Source organism: Sminthopsis crassicaudata, chromosome 2 (assembly GCF_048593235.1).
Source record: "Sminthopsis crassicaudata isolate SCR6 chromosome 2, ASM4859323v1, whole genome shotgun sequence".
Classification (NCBI taxonomy): Eukaryota; Metazoa; Chordata; class Mammalia; order Dasyuromorphia; family Dasyuridae; genus Sminthopsis; species Sminthopsis crassicaudata.
The window spans coordinates 80561713-80589604 of record NC_133618.1 but is presented as its reverse complement, the minus strand read 5'-3'; the positions used below and the strand labels follow the sequence as shown (position 1 = coordinate 80589604).

At 34.5% G+C, this 27892-nt stretch overlaps 2 protein-coding genes across 4 annotated transcripts in view; one reads left to right on the top strand and one right to left on the bottom strand.

Annotated features, from left to right (window-relative positions):
• The window catches only part of THUMPD2 (THUMP domain 2 tRNA and snRNA guanosine methyltransferase), a 42990-nt gene that overhangs the window by 6496 nt on the left and 8602 nt on the right, over positions 1-27892 (top strand). For 2 of the 3 annotated variants that reach the window (XM_074286653.1, XM_074286655.1), the window contains 6 exons: positions 8964-9364; positions 11959-12036; positions 13749-13801; positions 18684-18771; positions 19911-19982; positions 23353-23467. In XM_074286653.1, coding sequence (XP_074142754.1) covers positions 8964-9364; positions 11959-12036; positions 13749-13801; positions 18684-18771; positions 19911-19982; positions 23353-23467 — 807 coding nt within the window. Of the gene's footprint in view, positions 1-1560; positions 1595-8963; positions 9365-11958; positions 12037-13748; positions 13802-18683; positions 18772-19910; positions 19983-23352; positions 23468-27892 lie in introns of all 3 variants that reach the window. The other variant, XM_074286654.1, reaches the window with a different exon arrangement.
• Positions 23884-27892, bottom strand: part of TMEM178A (transmembrane protein 178A) — a 107540-nt gene continuing 103531 nt past the window's right edge. The window contains exon 4 of the mRNA XM_074286657.1: positions 23884-26674. Within this exon, the coding sequence (XP_074142758.1) occupies positions 26547-26674 (128 nt within the window). The 3' untranslated portion in view covers positions 23884-26546. The remainder of the gene's footprint in view (positions 26675-27892) is intronic.

Sequence of the window (27892 nt, the reverse complement as noted above, 5' to 3'; positions counted from 1 at the left end):
CTGTGAACAGTTCATCCCATATTATGAAATTGTAATCATTCATATTAAAATCTGACATCCTCTAAAACAATGGTTCTCAAAATTTTAGTCATGGAACCCCTTTATACTCTTAAAATTGGAGGGACCCCCCCAAAAATTTTTGTTCATGTAGATTTTATCTATCAGCGTTTATTAAGATGTCTTTGTGTAATTATAATAATCACCTTACTGAGTCCATGACAGGATCTTGGGAACCACCAAGGCTTCCTGTATGCTATTTTCAGAACCACTGTTTTAAAAGTACATATGTATGGTCACTTGAGTCGAATTAGATATATCTTAAAGATAATTGTATTTTACACTTTAAAACTGGTGGTGCCATGGTGAAATAAAAAGAACACTGGATTTGGAGTAAAGTCTTTTTACTTTAGATTCTTGACTCGATCCCCTCTGTGACCTCCTGGAGCTCTCTGAGTCTTAGTTCCTTCAACTGTAAAATGAAGTGAATGGATTAGATGAAGCCCCAAGGGTCCTTCCAGCTCTAAATCCTATTAACATAATGCCTAGAACAGTCCCATTAAACCCAGCTGAGCAAATTTTAATTGATGAATGAAATAACTGAATAAAATGCAAGACAGTAAACTTCAGTTATCTGGTACCCAGAAGTCTGACAGCTGAAGCATGACTGTGGAGCCCTTAGATAGTGAAGTCAGATATTGAAGCATACTGAGCCATCCTCAGGCATCCTGACTTTTGTTTTGTCACTGGCCTTTAATGACTCAGGAAGAAAGAGGCTGACTTTGAGCAACTCTGCCTCACTTAAATCCCCTTTGCCACATCCTGTGATGTCATTGGTTCTCTGTGAAAACAAAGGAGGAACAATACTCAGAAGACTGGTGCTCTCAATGCCATAGTGATCTGAAGGTAAATGGATAGCCACAAGCTAGTACTTGCAAAATACAACTTGACTATTTAAATGCAGGATCCTCAAAATACTTAAAATCATATAATTTCTCCTCTAAACCCCCTCTCTAAAATTGAAACAAGAAAACTAAAAGTGGGGTCAAGCCAAGAGGAAGTTGAAGTGGTTATATTGCTGAATGGAATAAGAAAAAAAAATTGAATGTCACATTTTTAGAATCAAAGGATACTAAAAAATGAGTTTTTTAATTAAAGATATGAGAAAATTACTTCAAAGACTTTTTACTCAGTAATTAATTGTGCATAATTTTATATTATGTCTATTCTCTAATTTCTAATTATATCACACACTTTATCACACTTGATCCTCAAAACAACTGTGTGAGAGAAATAATGCATGATTATCATCCCTATATTGCAATTAAGGTACCTGAGACCCAGAAAGTAAGTAGCTTACTCATGCATAGAATTAGTAAATTTACTTGACTATATTAAGAATGATTCAAATGACGAGAAATAAAGCTATAAAGAAAGATGTACAAGTAAATAAGTTTTGGAGAACTTCAGTGTATTATTTTCAAAACCAAATAATTGGATCCTCTATCCTTCCCCTAGAAGGGACCTTAGAGATCATCTAATGTAATCTCCCTCTTTTTACAGATAAAGAAACTGAAATCTGATCCAACGTCATAAGGTATAAGATGGTAATGCTGAGATGTTAAGTTGGGTCTTTTCCTTCCAATTCTACTTTATTTCCATTATACCATACTCCCTCCACTGGATCACAATGATTACTCTAAATCATAAATAAAAACTGACATTAGGTTTTATATCCAGATAACCAACTGGCAGAGGGTGATACCTGTACATTCTCATCTCGAACCTTGCATCTGAAGATGTCTTCCAGGCCATGGGCTAACTCCACCTGCCAGGAATGTCTTCCTTGCCTCCTCAAATGCTATTATTCCTGCAAAAAAGGGCAGCAGAATCCAGAGCTCTGTGAGGTCTGCACTAGCTGTGTGGTCCCCAGACCCACTTTTCCCTCACTACCACAAATTCCCATGCAAGCACTTTCTTCTGGGAGTGCTGAGGCTTCCGTTTTTCACATGTCATATACCCTTTTTCACTCCTCTGGTTCATTAACTGACTGATCCATGTTCTCTTTTTTCTCTCTTGTCCTTCTCTCCTCCACCCACTCAAATACTTCTCTAAATCTGCTCACATACATATCCAGCCTCCACGTTAGGGCTTGATGATCAGCATTAAAAGAAAGAATTGACTTTAAACAGTTTCAGAAGAGATAATTAACATTTGCTGACCCTGGAAGGAAAATTGTATCCTCTCTGCATAGTTATTTGTCTTCCCTCAGGATTATTAAATTTAACACTAGTTTATGAATAGTTCCAATTGCAAAGTTTGTTTAGAAATTCTTAGCATATTTTCCCAAAGAAACATCATTCTAACTGGTTAGATTTTCTAGCCTATTATTAATCTGTAATAATAGTCTATACTTATATGATACTTTAAAATTTACAAAATCACTTTATACTTGACCTCATTGGCTTTTCACACACGCAACATGTAGAGAGTATGTTATTGGCCATTTTACAGATAAAGTAGATACCTAGAGGTTGTACATCCCCAAAGTCAGTCCAACCTCCTTACTCATTATTCTACCAACATTCTTTATGTTTAATCCTTCAAGGCCTGAGTTTTGAATCTGGCAGGATGACTAGGATTAAGGCCTAGAACTATAAGAACATCACTAATATGGAAATTTGCTTATGCATATTTGATACAAGGTTTTTATTTTGTTTTGTGTTTTGTTTCTTTTTTTGAGGAAGATGTGGAAAAGAAGAGATTGGAGGTAAAAAAAAAAAAAAAAAAATAAGTGCTTCTTAATTGAAAGAAAAAAAATTAAACCCAGAGTTTATGTTAAGAAAAAGTACTAGCTAGCCAGGGTTCTGATATTCTTGTGAATAGTTAGCTCCAATTCAAAGTCAGAGAAATTTGAGCTAACAAAAAGGCCTAAATTAAAAAGTTTAGACCCTTGAAACAGTAACCTTTACTTATCTAGAACTTATCTAAGAAAAAAAGCTTCAATACAAAATTGCTGGTACACAATTTTAACAAGGGAAAATTCTTCTAGCATTTACAAAAGACTGCATATATTGATTTGCCTGTGCAGAACTCATCAGCATCTCTTTTTAAAAACAAATATCTTCTCTGTGAAACTTAGGACCATTCTGGATAAGAGTGGGAATCTTTTGTTAACACTAAATGTAAGTTATCTTGGATAGAGAACTATCCAACATGGTAAAGTGAGCATTTTTGCCCAGCTCTTCTAACACATTCCTCCAACAACTTTTAAAAGCTGATCAAATCAAATTTTGAGTGGGAAAACCAATAAAAGGCACAATGTGTCATTTTTCTAGCCCAGGGGAATTTAAGAAGATAGAAAGAGATCTTAGACAATGGAATGGGACATGGCAGAAGTGGTATGAGTTGTGATCTACCTGGTTAAAGATCAGAATGCAAACCAAAGTATAGACTAAGATTCTCCATGTACTCACAGCACCTTGGAAAAACTTATAAGCCTCATGACCTAAGTGAAAGCAACAGGCCATAAAATTCAAGAGATTGGGCCACACATCTCCCCTAACCCAGAGTTAAGGAGAGCCCAACTCTAATATAAGGTCCAGGGTCTAGAAATAAACTGGAGAAAGCAACAACAACCAAAAAAATAATAATAATAACCTGTCCATAAAAATTTATTGTGGTGAGAAATTCAGGTGAAGACAATGACTCGAAACTATTTACAAGCAAAGCTTCAAACAAAAATGCAAATTGGACACAAGCCTAATAAGAATTCCTAGAAGGTAAAGACAATTATTTTGTGGTTCATTGATTTTACTTTTATCCAACCATTTAGGACATCATTTAGGGTTTTCTTGGCAAAGACACTGGAGTAGCTTGCCATTTCTTTATCCAACTTATTTTACAAATGAGGAAACTGAGGCAAAAATGATTAATTGATTTACTTAAGGTCACACATATCAAAGTTCAGATTTGAATTCCAGGTTGGGCTCTCTATCCAAAATATGACCTACATTCCCCAAAAGAAAAAAAATTTTAAAGAAGAAAAATGAAGCAACTTTTAAAATATCAAATAAGCATGATAGGAAAAAAATTGGGAAAAGAAATGATAGTATTATAAGAAAATTATGAAAATAGAATTAACAGCTTGGCAAAAGTTGTTTAAAATTTTGTAAAATTGGTATTAGTTTTTTGGGGTGTTTTTTTTTTTTTGACTTAAAAAAAGAATTGGCCAAATGATCTTTCTAAAATGCACAAAAGCTCACTGAAGCTCACGCTTTTAAAATTTGAATTGGTGATAAATGTTCAAAGGATATGAACAATTTTCATATAAAAGGATATGAAGAAATTAAAACCATTTCTAATCATATGAAAAAGTGCTCCAAATCACTGTTGATCAGAGAAATACAAATTAAGACAACTCTGAGATACCACTACGCACCTCTCAGATTGGCTAAAATGACAGGAAAAGATGATGAATATTGGAAGGGATGTGGGAAAACTGGGGCACTGATAACATTGTTGGTGGAACTGTAAACAGATCTAGCTATTTTGGAGAGCAGTTTGGAACTATGCAAAAAAAGTTATCAAACTGGGCATACCCTTTGACCCAGCAATGTTTCTACTGGGCATATATTCCCAAAGAGATCTTAAAGGAGGGAAAGGGATCCACATATGCAAAAATGTTTGTGGCAGCCCTCTTTGTAGTGGTTAGAAACTAGAAATTGAGAGGATGCCCATCAGTTGGAGAATGAATAAATTATGGTATATGAATGTTATGGAATACTATTGTTCTATAAAAAAAACGGCCAGGAGGGTGATTTCAGAGAGGCCTGGAGAGACATGAAGTGATGCTAAGGGAAATGAGAACCAGGAGATCATTATACACAGTAACAACAGTATTATAGGATGATCACTTCTGATGAATAGGACTCTTTCCAACAATGAGATGATTGATGCCAGTTGCCATAATCTTGGAATGAAGAGATCTATCTACACCCAGAGAGAGGACTGATTGTGGATTACAACATAACATTCTCACTCTTTGTTATTTACTTGCATTTTGTTTTCTTACTCATTTTTTTCTTTTTTGATCTGATTTTTTTTCGTGTAGCAAGAGAAATGTATAAATATGTTATATGTATTAGATTTAACATATTTTAACATGTATAATATATATTGGATATAGGGGAGAGGGTAGGGAGAAGGAAGGGAAAATCTGAAACACAAGGCTATGCAAGGGTCAATGTTGCAAACTTATCCATGCATGTGTTTTGAAAATAAAAAGCTTTAACAAATAATAAATAAAAATTTGAATTGATCAAATGGAAGCTAATGACTATGAGATATCAATAAAAACAAAAACAAAAATAAAAAATCAAAAGCCTGAAAAAAATAGAAGAAATATGAATATGAAATATCTCATAGGAAAAACAACTGATATGGAAAGTAGATCTTGAGGAGAACATTTAAGACTATTGGACTAGCTGAAAACCAGGATAGAAAAAAAATTAAGACATCATATTTCAAGAAATTATCAAAGAAAATTGCTCTGAAATTTTAGATCCAGATAGTAAAATAGAAACTGAAGGAACCCACCAATCATGTTCTGAAAAATATCCCAGAATGAAAATTCCCAAGAGCATTATAGCCAAATTCCAGAGCACCAAAATTAAGGGAAAAACAATACTTCAAGCAGCCAGAAAGAAACAATTCAAATGTCATGGAGTCACAGTCAGTTTAATAAAGATTTAACAGTTTCCACATTAAAGAAGCAGAAAACTTAGAATATGGTATTTCAGAAGGCAGAAGAACTAGGATTACAATAAGAATAACCTACCCAGAAAAACTGATTATAATCCTGGGGAGTTGGGGAGAGGGAATGGATATTTAATGAAGAAAAGAACTTTTAAGCATTCCTGAGGAAGAGACCAATACTGAATAGAAAAAATGAAATCCATACACAATTCTCAAGAGAAATATAAAAAGGGAAACATTTATGAAAAATCATAAAGGATTTAATAAAGTTATAAACTATTTACATTTCCATAAGAAGAGGAAAATTTATCATCATTAGGGTAGTTATAAAGTGGCTACTTACACAGAGGGCATGGATATAAGTCTATTATATTGAGAAAACCCAGAAAAGTAGAAAGTTGTGAAAGAGAGGTATACTAGGAATAAGACAAAGAGAGGAAGAATAGCGAAAATTTTCTGATGTTAAAAAAAACATAAGAATTTTTACAAAGGAGGAGAAATGTAATCTCACTCTCATCTGAATTAATCTTAACCTCACAGAGAAATAGAAAGGGAAAGAGAAAAGAAAGGGGGGTGATAATAAGAACAAAGTAATAAGAGGGGAATGACTGGAAGTAAAATAGACTTTTGAGGAGGGATCAGAGTAAAAAAAAGAGGTATATAAACAAAAGAAAATAAAATGGAGAGAAACACAGCATTCATCACTGTGTCTATAAGTGAGATGAAGTAACCCATAAAATGGGAAAGAATAGCAAAATGCATTGGAAACCAGAATCCAACCTATTGCTTACCACACTCAAAACAGAAAAAAAAAAAAATCAATTTAAGGCACTGGAGCAGAATATATTATGGTATGAAATAAAAAAGGTAGTATTATCAATCATAGTCTCAGGCAAAGAAAGCAGAAAAACCTAATTAAAGATAATCAGGAAAACATTTTTTCTAAAAGATAGATTGGACAATGAATTAAGTTCAATACTGAACATATATAAAATAGTATCATAGCATCAGAATGCTTGAAGGAAAAGTTAAAATGGAAGATAGGAAATAGAGGAAATAGTAAAACTATGCTAGTGAGTGATCTCTAGACCCTCATTCCCTAGATAAAGCTATAATCATAAAATAATAAGCTGAGATGAATAGAATTTTAGAAAAGTTGACATGATATAACTCTGGGGAATATTTAATGGGAATAGAAAGAATTATAACTTTTTTCTCTGTCATTCATGGCACCTTCACAAAAACTGACCATGTTATTATTAGAGCATAAAAACTGGATAAACTGGAAAGTAGTATAGCAGAAATTACGCATAGAATATCTCAAGATAAGCTTCAAATGGGTACATGATTTAAACATAAAGAGTGATATTATAAGCAAATTAGAGGAGCATGGAAAATATTACCTGTTAGACTATGCATAGGTGTATGACCAAGAGATAGATAATTTCATGATAAATAAAATGGGTAATTTTGATTACATAAAATTAAAAAGGGCTTTTTGCATAAATAGAATCAATACAGCCAGAATTAGGGAATAGGAGAGCAGAAAATAGGAAAATACAACAAATTTCTAATAGAATTTCAAATTCTCAAATATGTAGAAAACCAAGCCAAATTTAATTATTTTTTTAAATAGCCATTTTTAATTGATAACTGATCAAGAGATAAGAATAAGTAGTTTTCAGAAGAAAGATCAAAATCATCAATGATAATATGAAAAATGCTCTAAATCACTAATAATTACAAAAATGAAAATTAAAATAACTTTGAGGTACTATCTCACATTCATCAGATTGGCTACAGTGACAAAAAAAAAAAAACAAAAAAACAGATACTAGAGGGGATGTGGGAAAATAATGTATCAATGTTGCAGCTGTGAACTAGTCCAACAATTCTGGAGAATAATTTTTAACTATAAAAGGGCTATAGGCTATAAAACTATCCTTTGACCCAGAAATATTGCTACCAGGTTTATACCCCAAGGAGATTAAAATTAAAAAAAAAAAAAAAAAAAAGAAAAGAAAGAAAAAAGAGCTGTGTGTATGGATTTATAGCAGCTCTTTTGTGATGGCAAAGAATTAGAAACTAAAGGAATACCCATCAAATGGAGAATGACTGAACAAATTTTGGTAGGTGAATGTGATGGAGAATACTAACTATTGTGCTATTTATAAAAACAGTGAATAGATAGTTCCATAAAAACCTGAGCCTATTGCAAAGTGAAGTGTGTTGAACCAACAGAACAATCTACACAGTAATAGCAAATTGTGACAATAATCAACTATGACTTATTCACACTAATCAATACAATGATCCACCAAAATTACAAAGGACTTCTGATATAGAATGCTATCCACTTCCAAATAGACTCTGAATGCAGATTGAAACATTCTTTTTTTAAAAATTCAGATGATGGCTTTGCAGAAATATGTTTTGCATGACTTTGTGCAAAATGGGTTCCTTCCCAGTGGGTGAGAGAGGAGGTAAAAAGAGGGAGAGAATTTGGAACTGAAAATAATTTTTTTACAAGAATAAGTTATCCTCATATTTAACATGTATTGGTCAACCTGCCATCTGGGGGAAGGGGTAGAGGGAAGGAGGGGAACAATTGGAACTAAAGGTTTGGCAATTGTCAATGCTATAAAATTACCCATGCATATATCTGGTAAATAAAAACTATAATAAAAAAAAAGATTAAGTTATCCTTCTGATGTGTTATGGCACTATCAACATTTTCAGTTTTACAATGTTCTCTGGATTTTTCTCTGTACTTTTATAAAAGCCTTCACTCTCTTTATTAGATTGTTTTAAGTGAACAATTCTTAATGTAACCATAGAGTTCCTAAACTCATTTATTATTCTTAAAATAGTTTGATATAATCTGCTTATAGTGTGGAATCTAAATATTTGAATTTTCAAAAAATGTTATCCTTTTTGTGTCATACAGAATCTAATTCATTATGAGTGATCTAATTTCAAAGAATCAATTAACCTAAGTTGCACATCCTAGAAGACAGTTTAGATTCAGATTCTAGCATCTATTGATCTTGATCCTGTATTGCATCTTAATAGTGTAATTTAAATCCCAGAGAACAATAAAATGGTTAGCCATGTCAGTAGTATTGGCTTCAAGAAATTGATTTATTAATATTTTATGCTGTCTTTAATGTGTGAATATAAGTTAAAATAAGACATTTGTATTTATTTAGGAAAAACACTTAATGAAATTCAAAGACTTATAACTGGGGATCCCATGTGTTGGATACATGCTGTTTCAATTTGGAAAAGTGTTCTTGAACTGGAAGAAAAACTTACATCTGAAGTATCTAAACCCCCCAAAAGAAAGACAGAAGAAAATGAAAATATCATTACTAAGAAATTTAAAATAGAACAAACACTCACGATACCAGGAGATACAGAATGTCAGCTGGAAAAGCAAAAAAATGACTCTTTACAAGAGCAAAAAGATCTAATAACTGAAAAAGAAAATATTCAAGAAGAAAAGTCAAAATATGATGGGGAAAAGAAAGTTGAACATCACCAGGACAAACTTACTTTCAGAGTTTCTTGTCGGTGTAGTGGAACAATTGGAAAAATATTTACTACAGAGGTAGGTATTCCTTTTCTTCCTTATTCCTTCCCCCAAAAGCTTCCTTTTTGAAGAAAAATTAAATTATGAAGTTTGAATGAATGAAAAGTAGCATTTATTAAGCATTTTCTATGAGCCAAGTACTGTACCAAATTCTGAGAGACAAATACAAAAGAGAAGATAGCGCCTGCCCTCAAAGAGCTCATCCTCCAATAGGGGGGAAAAAATCCCTAAAATACTGAGTAGAATGGTAGAAGTATAGATTTTTCCCCCCCTGAGGATGGGGTTGAGTGACTTGCCCAGGGTCATACAGCTAGGAAGTATTAAGTGTCTGAGACCAGATTTGAACTTGGGTCCTCCTGAATTCAGGGCTGGTGCTCTATCCACTGCGCCACCCCCAGAAATATAGATTGATTTACCTATTAAACTAGGATTAATTGTGATTGCAGGCATGTGGATTATGGAATGTAGGGAGGAGAAGGATATAAGAAAGGCAATTTGTCAGGTGATGGAAGCATGGCTGAGCTGTCCTGATCTGATAGAATGAGCCACATGAAGCACTCAGCTGTCAGTCTAGAAGTCTCCCAGTTCTCAAGGATCTTAGTTCACAAATGAAAGGATTGAGTCTTTTGAGGCATTGTGTCCCATCTGTTTGAAAGGCCAGGGAGGAAATAGCTGAATAAAAGTGTTAGACCTTCTGTTTCCTCAGAAACAGGACCAAGATCTCTGGCAGACAGACACCATTTCAGATTGTATTGAACAACTATTAATAGCACAGGCATCTTAAAGTCTAACTGACTTCCACCTGCTGAGTGGATTTTCCCCTAGGAGTATCTTCTGAACTACTTTCCTAGCAATTCTTCTCCTTTAGCTTCCTCCCCAATCCAAACCTCCATTCTAATAATCTTCTTCCTCTTTTCAATAAAATGCCCACTCTTAATTACTATTAACAATTTTCTGCTGAAAAGTTGTATTATTTATACAAGACAAATTATTTCTACAATAATTTAGCTGCTAGATAAAGCACTGAATTTAGAGGCAAAATAATCTGAATTCAAATGCTACCTCAGATACTTCCTTGCCGTTTGGATCTGAGGCAAGTAAGTCACTTAAGTTCTCACAACTTCAGTTTCTTCATCTCTAAAATGGGTTAATAACACAATTGTGATGAGGATATAATGAGGTATAACATGAAAAATATTTTGCAAACTTATAAAATGCTACTTATTGTTGTATTATTACATTGATGACAGGAAAAGCACTTTGCATCATCTTTTAAATGAACTAGTTTCCTCCCATTAATGTGATTCTTTAAAGGCCTTTTGGACATTTTTCTCAGTTGTTGTAATTAGGATGGAATATATACACTGGAGTTTGTGTTGTCAGAACCTGAAGCCACCTGGTCAATAATGCTCTGCTGCCTGGGCCTTAAAACTAAATGATGTGGCCAATGTTAACTATTTGCTATCTAATAAGACTACTGATAAGACACAAAACAGTGTCCTTCTCCATACCTTGGCTCCTTAAAAGTGTCATAGTTTGGAACCTTAGGAGGCAACCAGATAACGTTGTACATTTATAACCATGAAACTGGACACATGGCAGCACCAATCCAGGATTTCAACTCCATTCATAAGAGACACAAATGACTGGAGCTGAACCAGGCATGTGGCTGACTCCCATCAATTTTTTAGACATCCAGAGTTATCAGATTGGCTGTCCTGTGATTTAGTTTTTCATGTATTCAGAATCAAACTCAGTACAGAAAAGACCAGAAATTTAGAATTAGAAGGAGCCTTGGAGATCACCTTGTTTAACCCTCTCGTTTCCAGATGAAAAAAAAAAAAAAATGTGACCCCAAGAGCTTCAAAGATCTTCCCTAGGACCTGAAGGTGGAGAACAGCCAACCTGGGATTGGAACCCAGGTTCTCTGATTCCAGTATAGCTCTCATTGTAGCCCTGCATGCCGCCACCACCATTCTTTCCCCAGGAAAATCACCATTCCTTTTTGTATTCTGTAGTGGAAAGAGGAAGAGATTTGGAAACAGAATTCCATTTCTATGACTTCCTGGGCAATTTTGGCCTTTTAGGATCTATTCATGCCCCAGCCTCTTAACATATCAATTGAGGAAGGTAGATATGACCTCCAGGTCATTTACAACTGAGAATCATAAAATCTCTGATCTATGAAAATTTTTTTCTGTGAATGGTGCTGCCTTGTGTACACAACTTTCTACCAAGTCAAAAGACAAAGCTATTACATCAAAATTAAAGCTTTGTAAGGGTCTGTATTTCGGTGCTGGTTAAAGGAAGTATCCCTTTTAAAATCATTTTTTGAAGGAATTGTAAAAGCTGCAGATGAATTCATCAAATGATCAAGTTGTTAGGTAGACAAAATAATTTTGATTATGGCTTGTTAGATATAGCACTTGCATTGAGTACCTGAGTGTGTGTGTTTCTGTGTTAATGCAACTCTTATAGGAAATGTTTTGGCATTATGTTTTCATCTCATATTCCAACCTTTCTTATACATCCCATTAGTTTTTGACTATATCTTTAAGCTAAAATCTTCATTCTTAATAGTTTAATCTTTTCCTTAACTGTTACTTTTCCAGGAGGTGGGAAGAGTAATTGGAATTGCTCTTATAAAAGAGTTTGGTTGGAAAGCAGATTTAAGAAACCCCAGTTTAGAGGTAATGAACATTTTTAAAAAAATATTAATACATTTAAAACTTTATTTTTAAACTGACACTGTTGAGTAGTGTATAATTTTATTTTCTCTATTTTAGGATTTTTTTTTTTAAGAGCATAGCTATGCAGAAGCAGAAAGTTGTTTTCATTAGTAATAGAGAATGTGGTTAACTTTGGTGGTTTGCATTGTAAAAAGTTTCTCAACAAAATATAGACTTAATCTGTTTGTTCACAGTGACAAAATAGAGTCCATTTGGAGTATTCACCACCCCCAATAGGCATTAAGAAAAGTTACCTATAAGAAAACCCTTTTATTATTGTTCTGACAGCATCAAATAAAATGGCCACAGTTAGGTAACTTTATAATGTTTCATTAATCCAAAGAGTTATTTACTTGACACGCCCAGTTAAAAATGAAGTGATGTCTCACCCAACTGAAAACATGTTCTTTGTATCAAGCCAGGGTGTAGGCTATTGGTTATAGAAAGAAGAATCCTGTTTGGTCACATTTGGAAGGGAGGAGCGAAAGGAGTAGAAAGATGAGTAAATTATCCACATCATATCTGAAATAGAGCATAAACAGAGTATGATAAGAATAGGTTAAGGATAAAAGGAAGCTGATTGATTAAAAAAATAAAAAAAAATAAAAAAAAAAAAAGTTGTACCCATTGAGTTTCAAATAGATTGTTGATTATCCAGCAGGTATGGAGAAACCTCAGAAAGTTCTGAGGACTACATGAGCCTGTGGCAGGCACTGAGGAGCTATTTTAGCCCATAGCCTTGCAGGACCTCTTATTTAAGATTGTACACCTGAGTTTTGCAGAGAACTCCTCCAAGTAGATCATTCCTGAGTCCCCAAGTACCCCAAATTCATTCACTAAACATTTGTTGAGTCTTGGGAATGCATATAACTTCACACTATGTATATAACTTACATATTCTAATCATATCACTCTCTTACTAAATTACCTTCAGTGGTTCTATATTACTTAACAAGAGAAATAGTTGCTGCTGAACCTAGTACTGAAAATGCTCTATATGGAATCTTACTGCCTTCCTAGCTTTATCTAATACAATTCACCTTCACATACTCTATTCCAACAAAACAAAATGAATCTCCATTCCTTTTGTTTTTACTTTATTTTCTTCTGTCTCGATGCTTTTACTTCTGCTATTTCCATCCTTTCAACTTTCTGGAATGGACTTTATACTAGCTATTTCAGCTGTAAAGCTGTCCCTAATCCAGTTTACAGTGATTGAACATTTGCCTATATCTCTATTTTGTACATAACAACTACATTACATTGGAAAATGAAAACTTTCTGTGTGTATCCTCTATTCAATTAAAATGTGAGCTTCTTGAGAACCAGATCCATTTGTCTTTATGTTCCAGGTACCTACCTAGCTTTCAATAGGCACCTATTAAATATTTGTCATATTGAATTGTTCCCATCTACACTAATATATAAATTTCTAACAGCTTTAACTTTTTACCTATAAAATAGATATATAATTTAACAGAAACTTTTGCTTAAAGGAAAAAAAAAAACTGTGAATAAGATGTTTTCATTATACCATATAGCCCTAAATATCTGAGACTTTCCTCTTAAAATATAGGTCTCATGCACACAAAGCTAAACATTCAGGTTGCTATTCAGAAGCCCTAAGAGTGAAGTTCTGTTTTTTAATCTTATTTCTGTGTTTGCTCTTTCAGATATTTGTACATCTAAATGACACTTACTCCGTGGTGGGGATTCCTATTTTCAGGTAGATCCTTATATTTTTATGCTTCAGGATTTTCTAAGTTCAGCATCTTTTTAAAGTTAATAACTCCATGTACTTTGTAGCAAAGGAGACTAATTTGATATTAGATGATATTGAGGTTTGATATTTGTGCTTTGTATGCCTTTAAAATACTCTGGGAATATATAGTTATTATTGTCTGTTATTTTAGAGCATAAAAATTTGGACAGTAGAACTATGAATTACATTGATGACATTGACAAATTATATATAATGTCTAAAGTATTTTATATTATTATTAATTTGGAAAATTGTAAACTCAAGCTGAATTAGAAAAGCATATGTGCATAAGAGTTTACTTATAGAGATAGCAAGTTTTTATTAAAAATTGACTATACAATGTAGTTGTTGGGGCCATTAGCACTTATTGCCAAATCTTATGCATTATAATTTTTTGGAAAGATGTGGAGAAAAATTCCAATTCTTTAGAAAATCTAAATATAATTTTTCTTTGTTATACAGTAGAATACTGCCATGTTCGTATAAATGTAAATAAAGATAATAATAATTCCAACTGCAGTTATGGAAAATTATTCAAATTATTTATATTGTATTGTACATGACACCACTAGAGTAAAAAAGTCAGGAGTGGATATAAGTAGTTGTGTTCCATCTCTGAAAAGTATGAGGAGGCTGATGGCTTCAGCAGCAGCTGCAGAATCAGGCTTTCTTTAAGAGTGAACAACTTTTCTGTTACTGGGCAATTATAGAATGTGTCCAGAGAAACTGGGATCAGTATTGTAGAATATTTTTACCGTGCCTCCAACTGCTACTCCATGATTCAACTTTTGCATTAAAGAGTTATAAAGAATATGAGATATTGTTGCAGAAATATGTAGTGAGAATTTTTATTTCACGGGTACCATATAGAACAGTCTTCTAATATCAAAGATGCATTTTTAAATTTTGCTTCTTCCCACACTTAGCTATATGCTTTGACTGCCAAAAGAATCTCTGCAGTCTTCAGCCACATTAATAAAAGCATAATGTTTGGAACCAGAAAGGTGGTCATCTATGTGTATTTGTCAGATTATTACCTGGAGCACTGGATTCCATTGGAAGCACCACTTTTTAGGATATTAATAGGGTACATTTTTTCCAAAGAACTGAGACCAGAATAATAAAGATATTCCTAAATCAAGTCACATGCAGATTGATAACTGGGGAGAGAACTTGGAAGACTGTTATGGCTGCATTCAGTATATCTAAGGAGTGTCATATAGCAGAAGGGATAAGATGTATATGGCAGCAGTGAGAGAAATAAGACCACGAGGACAGAAGTTCCCAGGAGGCCCAGTGCTTAGAAGAATTTCCAAAATGTAGAACTTTTAAGAAATTAACTGGGTACTAAGTTTCTTTTAACCCAACAAGATCAAGTAGAAGCCAAATGATGTCTTTCTGAATATGTTATAGAAAGGGGACTTCTGAGGTCCCTTCTGTCTTTATGTTTCTTTTCAATACAATAACTACATGAAATCCAATATTCTCAAACTCACATTTCATGTTTGTCTCAATTTATAAGAGCCTGTCCATTTTGACCACTGCTCTCTAAATCTTTGCTTCTCTTCACAAAGCTTTGTTCATTCACATTTGATCAGAAAAACTAGGCCACAGGATAGACCTCAGGTCAGGGTACAGTTTGAGACTGGGGATCTAATTCAGGCTCCTTCCTGGCGGATGAAGTCTGTCTACAGTATCTACAGCAAATAGTCATTCAGCGCTCCCAGATATTTTTAATTCAGTCAAGTCACATGGCTTCACTGGTCTTAATATAGGCCTCATGTTTTTCCCCCAAAGCAAACTTATAGAAAACCAGACAGAAATTTACACTGATGCTCCCTTTGTGTTTTTGTCTCCCTGTCCCTGTCGGAAAGATCTGAATTTGAATTCAGCTTCAAGCATCACTAACTGTGTGACCTTGGGTAAGGTACTTAACCTCTGTTTGCCTGATCTACTAGAGAAGGAAACAGTGTATTGGCCCAAGATTTTTGCCAAGAAATTTCTCCTTCCCTTCCCCTCCTGCAAAAAAAAAAAAAAAAAAAGGGGGGGGGTGTTAAAGAGTCAGACACAACTGAACAATAACAACAACAAATCTTTTCAAAAACATTCCTTACTTCAGTGAGGTCCTCTGCATTTGCCAACAGTAGTACCTGCTTCTTGCCAGCACTCCTTCCCTTGGGCCCACTTTGAGCAGTTTCAAGACTCCTTTGCCCTTCACTAATTTTATATTTTTTCTAGTAAGTATATGATTTTTATTCACTAACCTTATATGTGTTTTATTTGCTGCTGTATATATTTTTCTCTAAAATATTTCATTTTGGGTATTAGTACCCATGTTCAATTATAGCTTATATTTAAATCAATAAAGTATATTATCAGCATCAATGTTGTAACAACTCATTTAAAAGAGAAAAGAGATAGCACACTTTGTTAAAACATGCAACTCCCAGGGATGACCATTTTCTTTTATAAAAGTTCCCAGTTACTAACCATGGGCAGATATCCAACTCACTGGTCTATAGTTTATGTAATCCAATTTCTTCCCTTTTTTGAATCCTAACCTTAAGAAAAGCTTGGAGCAAATTGTATCCTAGTGTCTGTAGTTACAGAATTATCTTTTTCTTCCAATGAAAAATTAATGAACATTATAATAAATCCTTCCCAAAACAATCTTGCACAAATTGTTGAAATAGTGAGGATTATTTTTTCACATCAAGTCAACAAAGTTATTGTAAAGTGAAGTACAAGAATGAATTAAAACTGACAAGCAAGTAGTTTTGGTCATTCATCTTAGTGATACAAAAATATAGCTCAGTTTTTAAATGCTGATAATTCAGCCGACACTGATGACAGTGAGAAGAGAAAATGATGCTTTTTCTAGGCAGTGAGTTTCATTTGGGCAATTACTGCATAGCCCTGGGTTCGTGAATTTGTTTTGCAGAAATCCATGTTATACCTTAAAGCTGTAGGGTTCCATAGCCTTCATTTGTCTTTATGAGAAAAATGTAAACAACTTGTTGCACCCAGCACTTTAAAAGAAAAAAGAAAAAAAATCAAGTTTCAAAGCAACTCCTAGTGTTCAGTGCTCATTCAGCCAGATGTTTCAGTTCTTCTGAGAACAGGAAGTATCATATTGTCATAATTATCGCACTGAGTTATCCAGAAAAGGTCAAATTAGGTGCAGCATATGCTCTATAGGAAGACAGGAAAATGTATAACTCTAGAAGGATTTCCTCCAAAAAATTTAAAATTTTAAGAATAGAGTTTATTGAAAGAAAAAATGTCTTAGATTTGTGCAGGACTTTGTAAAACTTTGTGAGGTAATGTAATATCACATTCAGTATTATATGTAGCAACATTATTACTTTATCACTCTCTTTATAAAGTATTTTATAGCTTGCTAGCACAGTTTATAGGAGACTGGACTCCGAATTAGGAAGGCCTGAGTTTAAATTCTGCCTCAGACTTCATTTTAAAATTATAATTATGATAATAATAATAATAGCTAACTCTGTGGTTAGACATTTTATACCTAGCAGCATTCTAAAATTCATTATTAAAGGAGTATTAGTGAAAATCTAGAAAAGGAGACAGTGACTAAAGAGAGCCAGAATGACTTTGTCAAGAATAAGTCAAGCAAGAAACAAGCATTTTTAAAAACATGCTATATACCAGGCACCATGCTAAGCCCTCAAAACAAAAATGAACCCATCACTGCCCTCCAGAAGCTTACATTCTATCAGTAGAATGACGTGAACATATAGAAATACATCCAAAATAAATAAAGGTGAAGACCAAGTTTCCTGGGGGATCAGGAAAGTCTCCATTGAGAAAGCAACACTTAAAACTAAGCTTTGAAGGAAATTAGGGAGTCTATGAGGTTCAGAGATGAAGAGGGAGAACATCAGCAGCAGGGGGAACATCCAGTAGCAAAGACATGAGGTTGAGGGAGAGAATGATAAGAGTTTAGAACTGTCAAAGAAGGCCAGGGGACTGTGTCTTAGAGGGTAGAACTCTGGGGAAAAGGTAGATGGATGGAAGAGAGATGACAGTGCAACTGGTCAAACCGAACTAGTCAAATGGCTGACCCCAAATAGTGACCCTCAGGTAGTTAGCCTTTAGGAGAGACTTTGTAGGAGACACAATAAATGACTGGCTTCAAGGCTTTGTAGAGCTGCCCCTTGCAAGAGGGGCAAGTCTAAATTGTGTGCTCAGGCCTAAAGGCTAGTGGAGGAATTGTGGGTTGAATTTTCAGAGGCAAAATCAGGTTTGATAGAAGAAAAGACTTTCTTCATGCTCATCAATCTCAGGAGGAGTGGGGGTCTTCCTTGCAGGGGTAAGGTAGGAGAACTCTGTTGGGAGTCAGAAGTCTGATTCAAATTCCAGCTCTTAACCTAAGTCTATGATTTTCTGAGCCTCATTGGAGATCTTGAAAGTCATTGAGATCTTTAGAAGTGGCCTCAATATTATATGAACAGGGGAATGAACTTATCTGCAGAAAAGGCATGTGAACATTCAGGGCTCAGTGGCTAGTAAGTGGCTATTTTGGAACAAAAAACCAGGAATACCAATTCCTAGTTTAATATTCCTTTACTCTTCTATTTTGCCTATCTCATTAATTCCAGTTGGCTAGAAAACTCAGCTATCTAGAATGCTTCAAGACTAATTCTTCCATGTAACAAATGTATGTATATTATAAAACTAGTAACAGCATACTGTCTTAAACAGTATTTTATTATATGTCTGAACATATGAGAACACATTACTTTTCCTTACTTCACATTTTCATTAATGTGTATTCATTTGGCACCTAATCTTGTTAACCCTGTGACCAAATTTTTGGTAGGCTTCCTTTGGCAAGCAGAGCTTACATCAAGGTGGCCGGACTTCGTTCGACTATAGCTTGGACCATGGCATCTCTTGCTGAAATCAATGTAAGGAAAAACGTCATCGTTGTAAATTTGCTTTTGATTTGAAAATTAAAAATTTCAAAAGTGGACACAAAAAATATACTTAATGGGGAAATAAAATTCACCACGTTGGTTCTCATCTCTGTCCCCTAGGTAAGAAGTATTTTAAGTCGTAAATTTTAGCAAACTCACTCAGAATATTCATTCCTGGAATCGGCAAAAGTAAAGATAATTTCAGACTTTCTCATATCATCTAATATTTATCAAAAACATGAATATTTAGTATCTGAAATCCTATATTCTGTTCCTCTAATTTCCTGGCATAAAAAGAAATATTCTCTTTTCACTAACCAGTCCTAGATTATTTCCTTCCCTCTTTCATTTTTTCCTTCATCTCTTTGTGCTGCTGAATACCTTCAGAGAAGGCACTCTATGGTGCTGACTGGGTCCACTACATTTTCTTACCCAGCCCCACTGGGCCTTCTTACTTGATTAATTCATTTAACTACTTACTTGATTAATTCATTTAATTTGCCTTAGTTTCCCCAAACATAACCTCATTTGATCCTCACAACAACCCTGCAAGGGAGATGCTCTGATTATCCCTATTTTACAACTGAGAAAACTGAGGCAGGCAGACTTTAAGCCACTTGCACAGGATCAGACAGCTAGAAAGTATCTGAGACAGGACTTGAATTCAGGTCCTCCTATCTCCAGGCTCAGCACTCTATCCATCGCACTGCCTTGTTGCCTCCTAGAACTCTCTGTAGTCTAGCTTTAGGTGATATATGGACTTATTTCACTTTATTGCCCACATGCGTGCACACACAGAAATGTCCATGTGAGCTCCATTCCACTCAGAATGGTCCACTGGCTATGGTGCACAACAGCCCATCTCCTCTGCACTTTTGCACAGATTATTCCCTGTGGTTGAAATGTCCTCTTTTCTTACTTCTACCACTAGAGTCTGTGGCTCCCTTCAAAGCTTAGGGGAATGCCCCTTACCCATCTGAGGCCTTTCCTGGTTCCTCTCATTGGTAGTGCTTTTCCCCAAAGTTAATTTCTATCTGCACTGTATCTGTCTGTGTACTGCCACAGGAGTTATAAACGTGGGTATTTCTCTGCCATGACTGTCATCCATTAATCAGCTTTTCTTTCTGCAGACTGGTGCAGTCGTTTTGGATCCAATGTGTGGACTTGGAACGATTCTGTTGGAAGCTGCCAAAGAATGGCCTGTAAGTTCTAAAGCTAAGCAGGGTTTTGACTAGAAAAGGCCACAGAAAAGTTAAGTGATTGGCTCAACTTCACATAGCATGTGTGTTAAAGAAAGGACTCAAACATAGGCCTGACTAACTCTCAGACCAGCTCTCTGTCCATTACAGGGACATTTACATGAATACAATTCTATGTAACCAGTCCTCAATTAGGTATAGGTAAATTCTTCATTTTTAAAAAAAATTTAGAATAAGGTCATTTAGTCTAACACCTTCACTGTAAAGAAGAGGAAGCTTATCACCAAAGAGCTTCACTGGACTTCCCGAGGTGACACATAATTCTTCGCAGAAGTGCAAGAATTGAATCCAGCTCTACTCACTCCACACTTGTAGCTCATAGCCATAACATTGTCATTCTTAAGATATTTCGCCTTCCCTACAGAGAAAATACAAACTAAAATGAATATTATCTACAAATAAACTAATAAAAAATTAGATAAATTTGCTGTAGAAAAATGATTACATGCCACATTATTTTAAGCTTATGTTATGTATATGTTACTTTCCAATTCTGCTTTGGTTGTTTTGCATATATATAACTTGTCTCTAATTCAATTATGGGTCTCAGGCAGGTACTGTATTTTACTTCTCTTATACTTTTTATGGAACCTATTACAGTGCAATAACAGGTAATGAGTTCTTATGGAAGCAAGGCATAAATATAATGCATTAAATGATTAAATTATCTGTTTCTTTTACTATTTTAGAAAAATGTACAAATGCTTCAAAAATTCATTTTAGCAAACCTTTGCTAAGCACTTAGTGAAAAGTACTATTATTCTAGATTGTGTGTGTGTGTGTGTGTGTGTGTGTGTGTGTGTGTATACGTGTATGTGTTCCTTACTTCAAGGAGTTTATAATATTATAGGAAAATATGCTTACATCAGTAATAGTAGCATCAGTGCACTTTTTTTTTTCCACATGACAATACTTGAAGATAACGATCATATTTGAAATGGCCATTATGTACAAGAGCTATGCTAGGCAATGGAGGCACAAAAGAAAAAAGAAATGACTCCTGCTATCTGCTAACTTACATTCTAGAAGGGGAAGTAATGTGCCCCAAAATAACTGCAAAATTATTTAAAGAAAAGACAGTAGCACCTGGGGAATGAGGAAAGATCATATGCAGGAAATGATGTCAGAATTGAGTTTTGAAAGAAAGTAAATATTCTAAGAGGTAAAGTGAAGAAGGTGTATGCCCTAGTCACAGGGGACAGTTGGTGAAAAGGTAAATTGGAACCAGGTTATAAAGGGCTTTAATACCCAGTAGTGGAATTCATGTTTGGTTTTAAAAGTAATAAGGAGCCACTAGAGCTTAGTGAGCAGGCAAGTAACATGGTCACACCTGTGCTTTAAGAATATCACTTTGGCAATTGAGTGGAAGATGGATTGAGTTGTCTTATCAAGGTCAAACTTTGGTTGATGTAGCCAGTAGTATTATAGCATTATCTCATAGCTTTTCACCTTCCTGGTCCACCTCCTGTTAACTCTTTGTAGCTTTTCAATGTCCTTCCTAAAATATGGTGCCCAAACTGAACACAGTACCCCAAATGAGGTCTGACTAGATGAGAACACAGAAAGCATCTTGCCACAGTCCTAGTTTTTTAGTTTGTTTGAATATATTATCCATATTGTAGTCTTTTATTGTAACTACTGATAAATCCTATTCAATTCTATTTGTGGCTCCAGCATATTTTAATTGTTTGAGATATACATATGTGTGCGTATGTATGTACTTTTTTAAAATCTACCTCACTGACCCCAAGTGAAGAATGCCTGATTTTGTCTAGCCTTTTTTTTTTTTCTTAATGAAAAAATAAGCCCCAAAGAGGGAAGATCACTGGGCCAAAGTTACCCAGGTAGTAAGTGGCAGAGTGAGAAATGGATCTCAGGCCCCCTGACTTCATAGAAGTTTCCCCAAAACAATTCCCCTTCACCAAAATCTTCCACCCTTTTTTCAGACATGTTACTTTTTGATTCATTTTTACATTTTTAGACTTTGACATTGGTGCACAGTTTGGTATATATACCTATCCTAGCCTTATGTCATGTGCAAATTTGATAAGCATTATCTCATTGGCTTTCCCCAAATGATTGATAAGGATACCTTAAGCCCTCCAGAAACCCCTTTCACTAGAGCCTCTTCTAAGGCTGACTATTTATGACTGGTCTTCAGGTCTGGTCATTCAATCAGTTCTGAATCTCCTTTAATTGTACCAGTCTACTGCCAAGTCTGCTATCATCCTGTCCACAAGAACAGATTGAGAGATTTTGTCTGACAATTTACTAAGTCTAGGTAGATTGTTATCTGTAGCAGTAGTTTCAAATTCAAATAGAATCAGGACCCCTAACCCCTGCATGAAGATCCCTACAGCCCCATATTGACTTATAAAACCACATAATAACATGACCTTTGTTCCACTGTATTATTTTTATTTTGTAATGTTCTTGGTTCCGTTTTCTTGGGGTCTCTGGGAAGCAGCTTTGTTTCAGCAAAAGTGTTAAATTCCAGATTCTTTATTATCTCCTTCCTGAGGCTGGGCAGCTTTCTGGAGAGCCTTTCAGACTAGCCTTGGTCTCAGTGGAGGAATGTAGGAGGAGAGCCTGCCATCAAAGGTGAAAATGAATTTCTCTCTCCTTCCCTCTGAGAGCTTAAGCTTCTGCCTCCAGTTCTCTTGTCTTCTCTGCCTCTGCCTCTGAATGAATGTAGATGAAGCTCCCAGCTTATATGCTTTACAATGAGTATAAACCAATCATTATATCACTAGGAAACCATTATTTGTTGTAAGATTAAATCAATGATACTGAACTTAGAGAACTATTAAGCACTGTGCTAAACTAGACAACCATTGTCTCGTCAATTCCACTTAGCTAATACCTTCTAAGAATCCTTGTTTCAAGTTCAGAGTTCTGGCCATAACATCATTTAGTTAAATATTTCCCAACTACATTTTAATCTGGTTTAGACCTCCCACTACATTTTTGATGTATCATTCTAACAACCCTATTAAAAAAGAAAAGAAAATTATTGTGGCATACTGTGTTCTTGAAGGTGCCATGATACCCTTTGTGACTTGATTTCCCTTTCTGTCAGATATCCTATTTGACCAATGGAGTTTTTATAATATATTGTTAACTGTACCATTAACACATCATAATGAATTTTTTTTTTTTGCATTAACATCAGGGTTTTTTTTTGAAGCATCCTAAATATTGCTAAACATAGATTTTGCTCTTTTGTCATTTAAGAAAATGGAAATAGACTTACTTAGATAAGCAGAATATTTCATAATTTTACTTATTCTTCAAAATCTGTTTTTCTTCATAGAATGCCTATTATTTGGGTGCTGATGTAAGTGACTCACAGTTACTGGGTGCTTCTGACAATCTGAAATCTGCTAGTCTCATGGACAGAATAGAATTGCTTAAGTTCTCTGTAACAGGTAAGCTATTCCAAATGCAAATGTAATGAGAATTATGACATAGCTAAGTGCATTTTTGGTGTCAGGATATTATAAAGCAAAATTGATTTTCTATATGTAATTCAAAAAGCATATTTCTTAGGGATTCAAAAGCATTGTATTAGTGGAATTTATGCTTAGTTCACCTCAGTGATTGTAGTGATTAAGAGAAAAGAGATTATAATATTCTTCAGGTGATTAATTCTTGGGAAGTGTCATTCAAATAATCAGCAATTTTTCCTACATATTCATTCAGAAGAGTAATCTAAGGCCCCTTAAATATGGCCAAGCCTGTTTGAAAATACATTGAATGAATTTTAAAATTTTCTTAAAATCACATATCACTTAGAATAGATTTTAAAAAGAAAACAAAAGAACAATTTAATATCTTCCAATAAATTTATTTTTATAATAGTAGCTTTTTATTTTTCAAAATACGTGCAAAGATAGTTTTTAACATTCATCCTTGCGAAACCTTGTGTTCCAAATTTTTCGCCCTCTCTCCCCATATTCTTCCTCCCTTAAATGGCAAGTAATAAACATGTGTAACTCTTCTAAACATATTTCCACATTTATCATACTGCATGAGAGAAATCAGATCAAAAGGGGGGAAAAATGAGAAAGAAAAACACAAGCAAGCAAACAATAACAAAAAAAGGTGAAAATCCTATGTTATAATCCATATTCAATCTCCACAGTCCTCTCTCTGGATGCAGATGGCTCTCTCCATCACAAGTCTGCATCATCTGCATCATTTCATTGTTGAAAAGAGTCACATCTATCACAGTTGATCATCACATAATCTTCTTGTTGCTGTGTATAATATTCTTTTGGTTTTACCCACTTCACTCAGCATCAGTTCATGTAAGTCTCTCTAGACTTTTCTGAAATTATCCTGCTGATCATTTTTTTACAGAATAATAATATTCCATTACATTCACAAATATAACCTATTCAGCCATTCTCCAGTTGATGGGCCGCTACTCAGTTTCCAGTTCCTTGCCACTTACAAAAAGGGTTGCTACAAACATTTTTGCACATGTGAGCTCTTTCCCCTTTTTTTTAATAATCTCTTTATAATACAGAACCAGTAGAGACATTGCTGGATCAAAGGGTATGCAGTTTGATAGTCCTTTGAGCATAGTTCCAAATTGCTCTCTAGAGTGATTGGTTCAGTTCACAACTTTTTCTGTCATTAGCCAATTTGAGAGGTATGAATTGGTACCTCAGAGTTGTCTTAATTTGCATTTCTCTAATCAGTAGTGATTTAGAGCAATTTTTTTCCTATGACTAAAAATGACTTTAATTTCTTCATCTGAAAATTGACTGTCTTGTATCCTTAAACATTTATCAATTGGAGAATGGCTTGTATTCTTATAAATTTGAGTCAATTCTCTGTATATTTTGGAAATGAAGCCTTTATCAGAAACATTATATGTAAAAGTTTTTTTCCAGTTTTCTGCTTCCCTTGTAATCTTGCCTGCGTTGGATTTTTGGTATAAAAACTTTTTAAATTTAATATAATCAAAATTATCCATTTTGTATTTCATAATGTTTTCTAGTTCTTCTTTGGTCCTTCCAATAACTTTAGCACATTTTGTGTATTTAATCTTTTTTTCCCTCTCTTGATAGTTCTATGGTAAAAATAAATTACCAAAGCAGTTGCATATTCAAGTTTATCAGTAAAAAAGTAACTTAGAGTAACAGAACTAGAGATGAGGTCTTACAGAATCTTTGTGTTGGAAGAGCCCATAGAGTTCATCTAAATCAGCCTCACACCTCAGGTCAAATTCTGTTAAGCAATATCCCTGACTGGTTTTTTTTCAGCCTCAGCTGAAACACTTCCAGTAATGAAGAATTTACTACCTCACCCTTCTCTTTTGATCATTTTAATCAGTGACTTGAATAAAGCCATAGATCATATGCATGCTTATTAATTTTATGGATGACACAAAGCAAAGAGAGATTGCTAATACACTAGCTGATGAAATCATGATCCAAAAACATTGTGAAAGACTGGAAGGTAAAAACAAAATTTAATAGATATGAATGCAAAGTTCTGTGCTTGAATTTCTAAAAATCACCTATAAAAATACAAGATGGGAAGAGAATAGTTTGGAAAATAATTTATGTAAAAAAATAATAGGGCTTTTAGTGGTTCGCAAGCTCAGTATGAATCATTGTGATGTGACAACCAAACAAATGATAATTTTATAGTGGTAGAGTAATTTTCCCTGGTCAAACTACATTGTAGGTATTTTGTCCAGTGCGGGACAAAACATTTTTAAAAAGGAAATTGATGGACTGGACCCCATGGGGAGGCAGATTCTTGGGACTCTGAGGGGACTCAGAAATAGGCAATACAGAGATTTAGTTTAGGTATGTTAATTTGAGAATCATTTAAGAGAGAAGAAAAGATTTTAAAAGGACATGATAACTGTCTTTAAATACTTGAAGGATCTCCATGTAGAAAAATGATTAAGCTTTCTCTATCAAACCCCAGTAAAATGAACTAACACCACTAAATGTAAATTACAGGGAAATGGATTGTGATGCAGTATAAGTAAAAATGTCTTAACAGTTAAAGACAGCCAGATATTATGTTGGGCCTGGAATCAGAGAGAAGTGATTTCATATCCTGCCTCAAATAATTATTAGCTATGTAACTGAGGGCAAGACACTTAAACTCAGCCCCAATTTCTTCATCTGGAAAATGTGAATACTAGTAGCATCACCTACTTCCCATGGTTGTTGTGAGGATAAAATGAATTAATACTATTTAAATGGTTTGAAAACCTTAAAATGCTATATAAATACTTATTGTTATTACTGTTATTATTATTGTTATTACTCTTTTAAGAGCTGTCAAAAATGGAATGGGATTCCTCCAGCATTAGTGAATTTTCCATAATTAGAGGTCTTTCAAACAAAAAAGCCAAACAACTTCTCAGGCACCTTTTAGACAAAATTCCTGCTTTGAATAAGGATCAAATGAAATGACTTGAGGAGGCTTCACATTGTTCTCTGATCCACAAAACAATCTTTTTCATTTATGAACACCTTAGACTGTTGGGTTTTGGTTGTTAGTGTGTTTAAGCTTTTGTCCTCCAGATGGGGCTGTCCAGCACACAGGTAGTGACATGAGACTATGATTTCTGTTCATTGACTTTTGCCCTCCTTTCTCTGAATCTACAAAACAAAGTGGCACAAAATACACAGGAATGAGAATTGCAGTATATTGGCACAGAAATACATTCATGATTGATCTCCTCAACATAAATAGATCTTCTCTGTCTACTAGATCTACATAGTCTACAGCTTTCTTACCTTGCATTTTCTGTGGCTGAATCCCATATCTACAATTCCCTCCCTCACCTCCTCTAAGAAATACAAGAAATACAACTTGTACTAACACTAGTGGGAAAAGTGAAAACTACAAAAGTAATTTTTTTTAAAAGTCAACTACAGCAAAAATGAATGTTTCACCTTTGTTTTTCAATCCTTAGCACAGAGCAAGTACTTGTCACAAGATTGTTTGAGGTCCTTGCCTGCTACTCCCCAAATAAGCCAACATAGACTACAGATAGGACAAGTCAACTACAGGTTATGCATTCACATATGTATCATCAGTAGGTACTACATTTGTGTCTTACAGTTCTGGAGATGACTGTGTGAATGTATTTTCTCCTGAACTACACAACCTAGAGAGAGAGTAGCAAAAGAGTCATGTAGACATGAGAAGGTATATATTAAAACAGAAAGAGGAAACTTGAATTATTACTGAGGAAAAAATGTGTCCCTGTTAGCAGAGCCATTTATAGTAGGCAGAAAGAACTGTACCTTCTTAGTCAATAAGTATTTGTTAAGGGCCTGTTACATTTTGGGCCTTATTAGGTAAAGAAAAGAAATTACTTCTTTGAACTATTGAAATCCTCTGATTTTTTTTTGTTGTTGTTGTTGTTATCTTTTTGGAAGGTATTGAAGGAGACATTTGTGTCAAAGAGGCATCACACAGGAAGAAAAATAACAAATGCAGGACAAAATAGGAGTCACTTATGTTCTCCCAGAATTCTGCTGCTTGATAAGTCCTAATTGAGTGATCAAAGGAGCTAGATCTGCCTTCAACTTTATGTAGTATCTTAGATGATTTGATGTCTACTGTTTTTAGGAAAATATGAAACGAACTGAAGACAGTTTAGTAGATATATATATATATATATATATATATATATATATATAGAGAGAGAGAGAGAGAGAGAGAGAGAGAAAGAAGAGAGAGAGAGAGAGAAAGAAAGAAAGAAAGAAAGAAAGAAAGAAAGAAAGAAAGAAAGAAAGAAAGAAAGAAAGAAAGAAAGAAAGAAAGAAACATAGAAAGATAGAAAGAAAGAAAGAATTTGGCACTTGAAG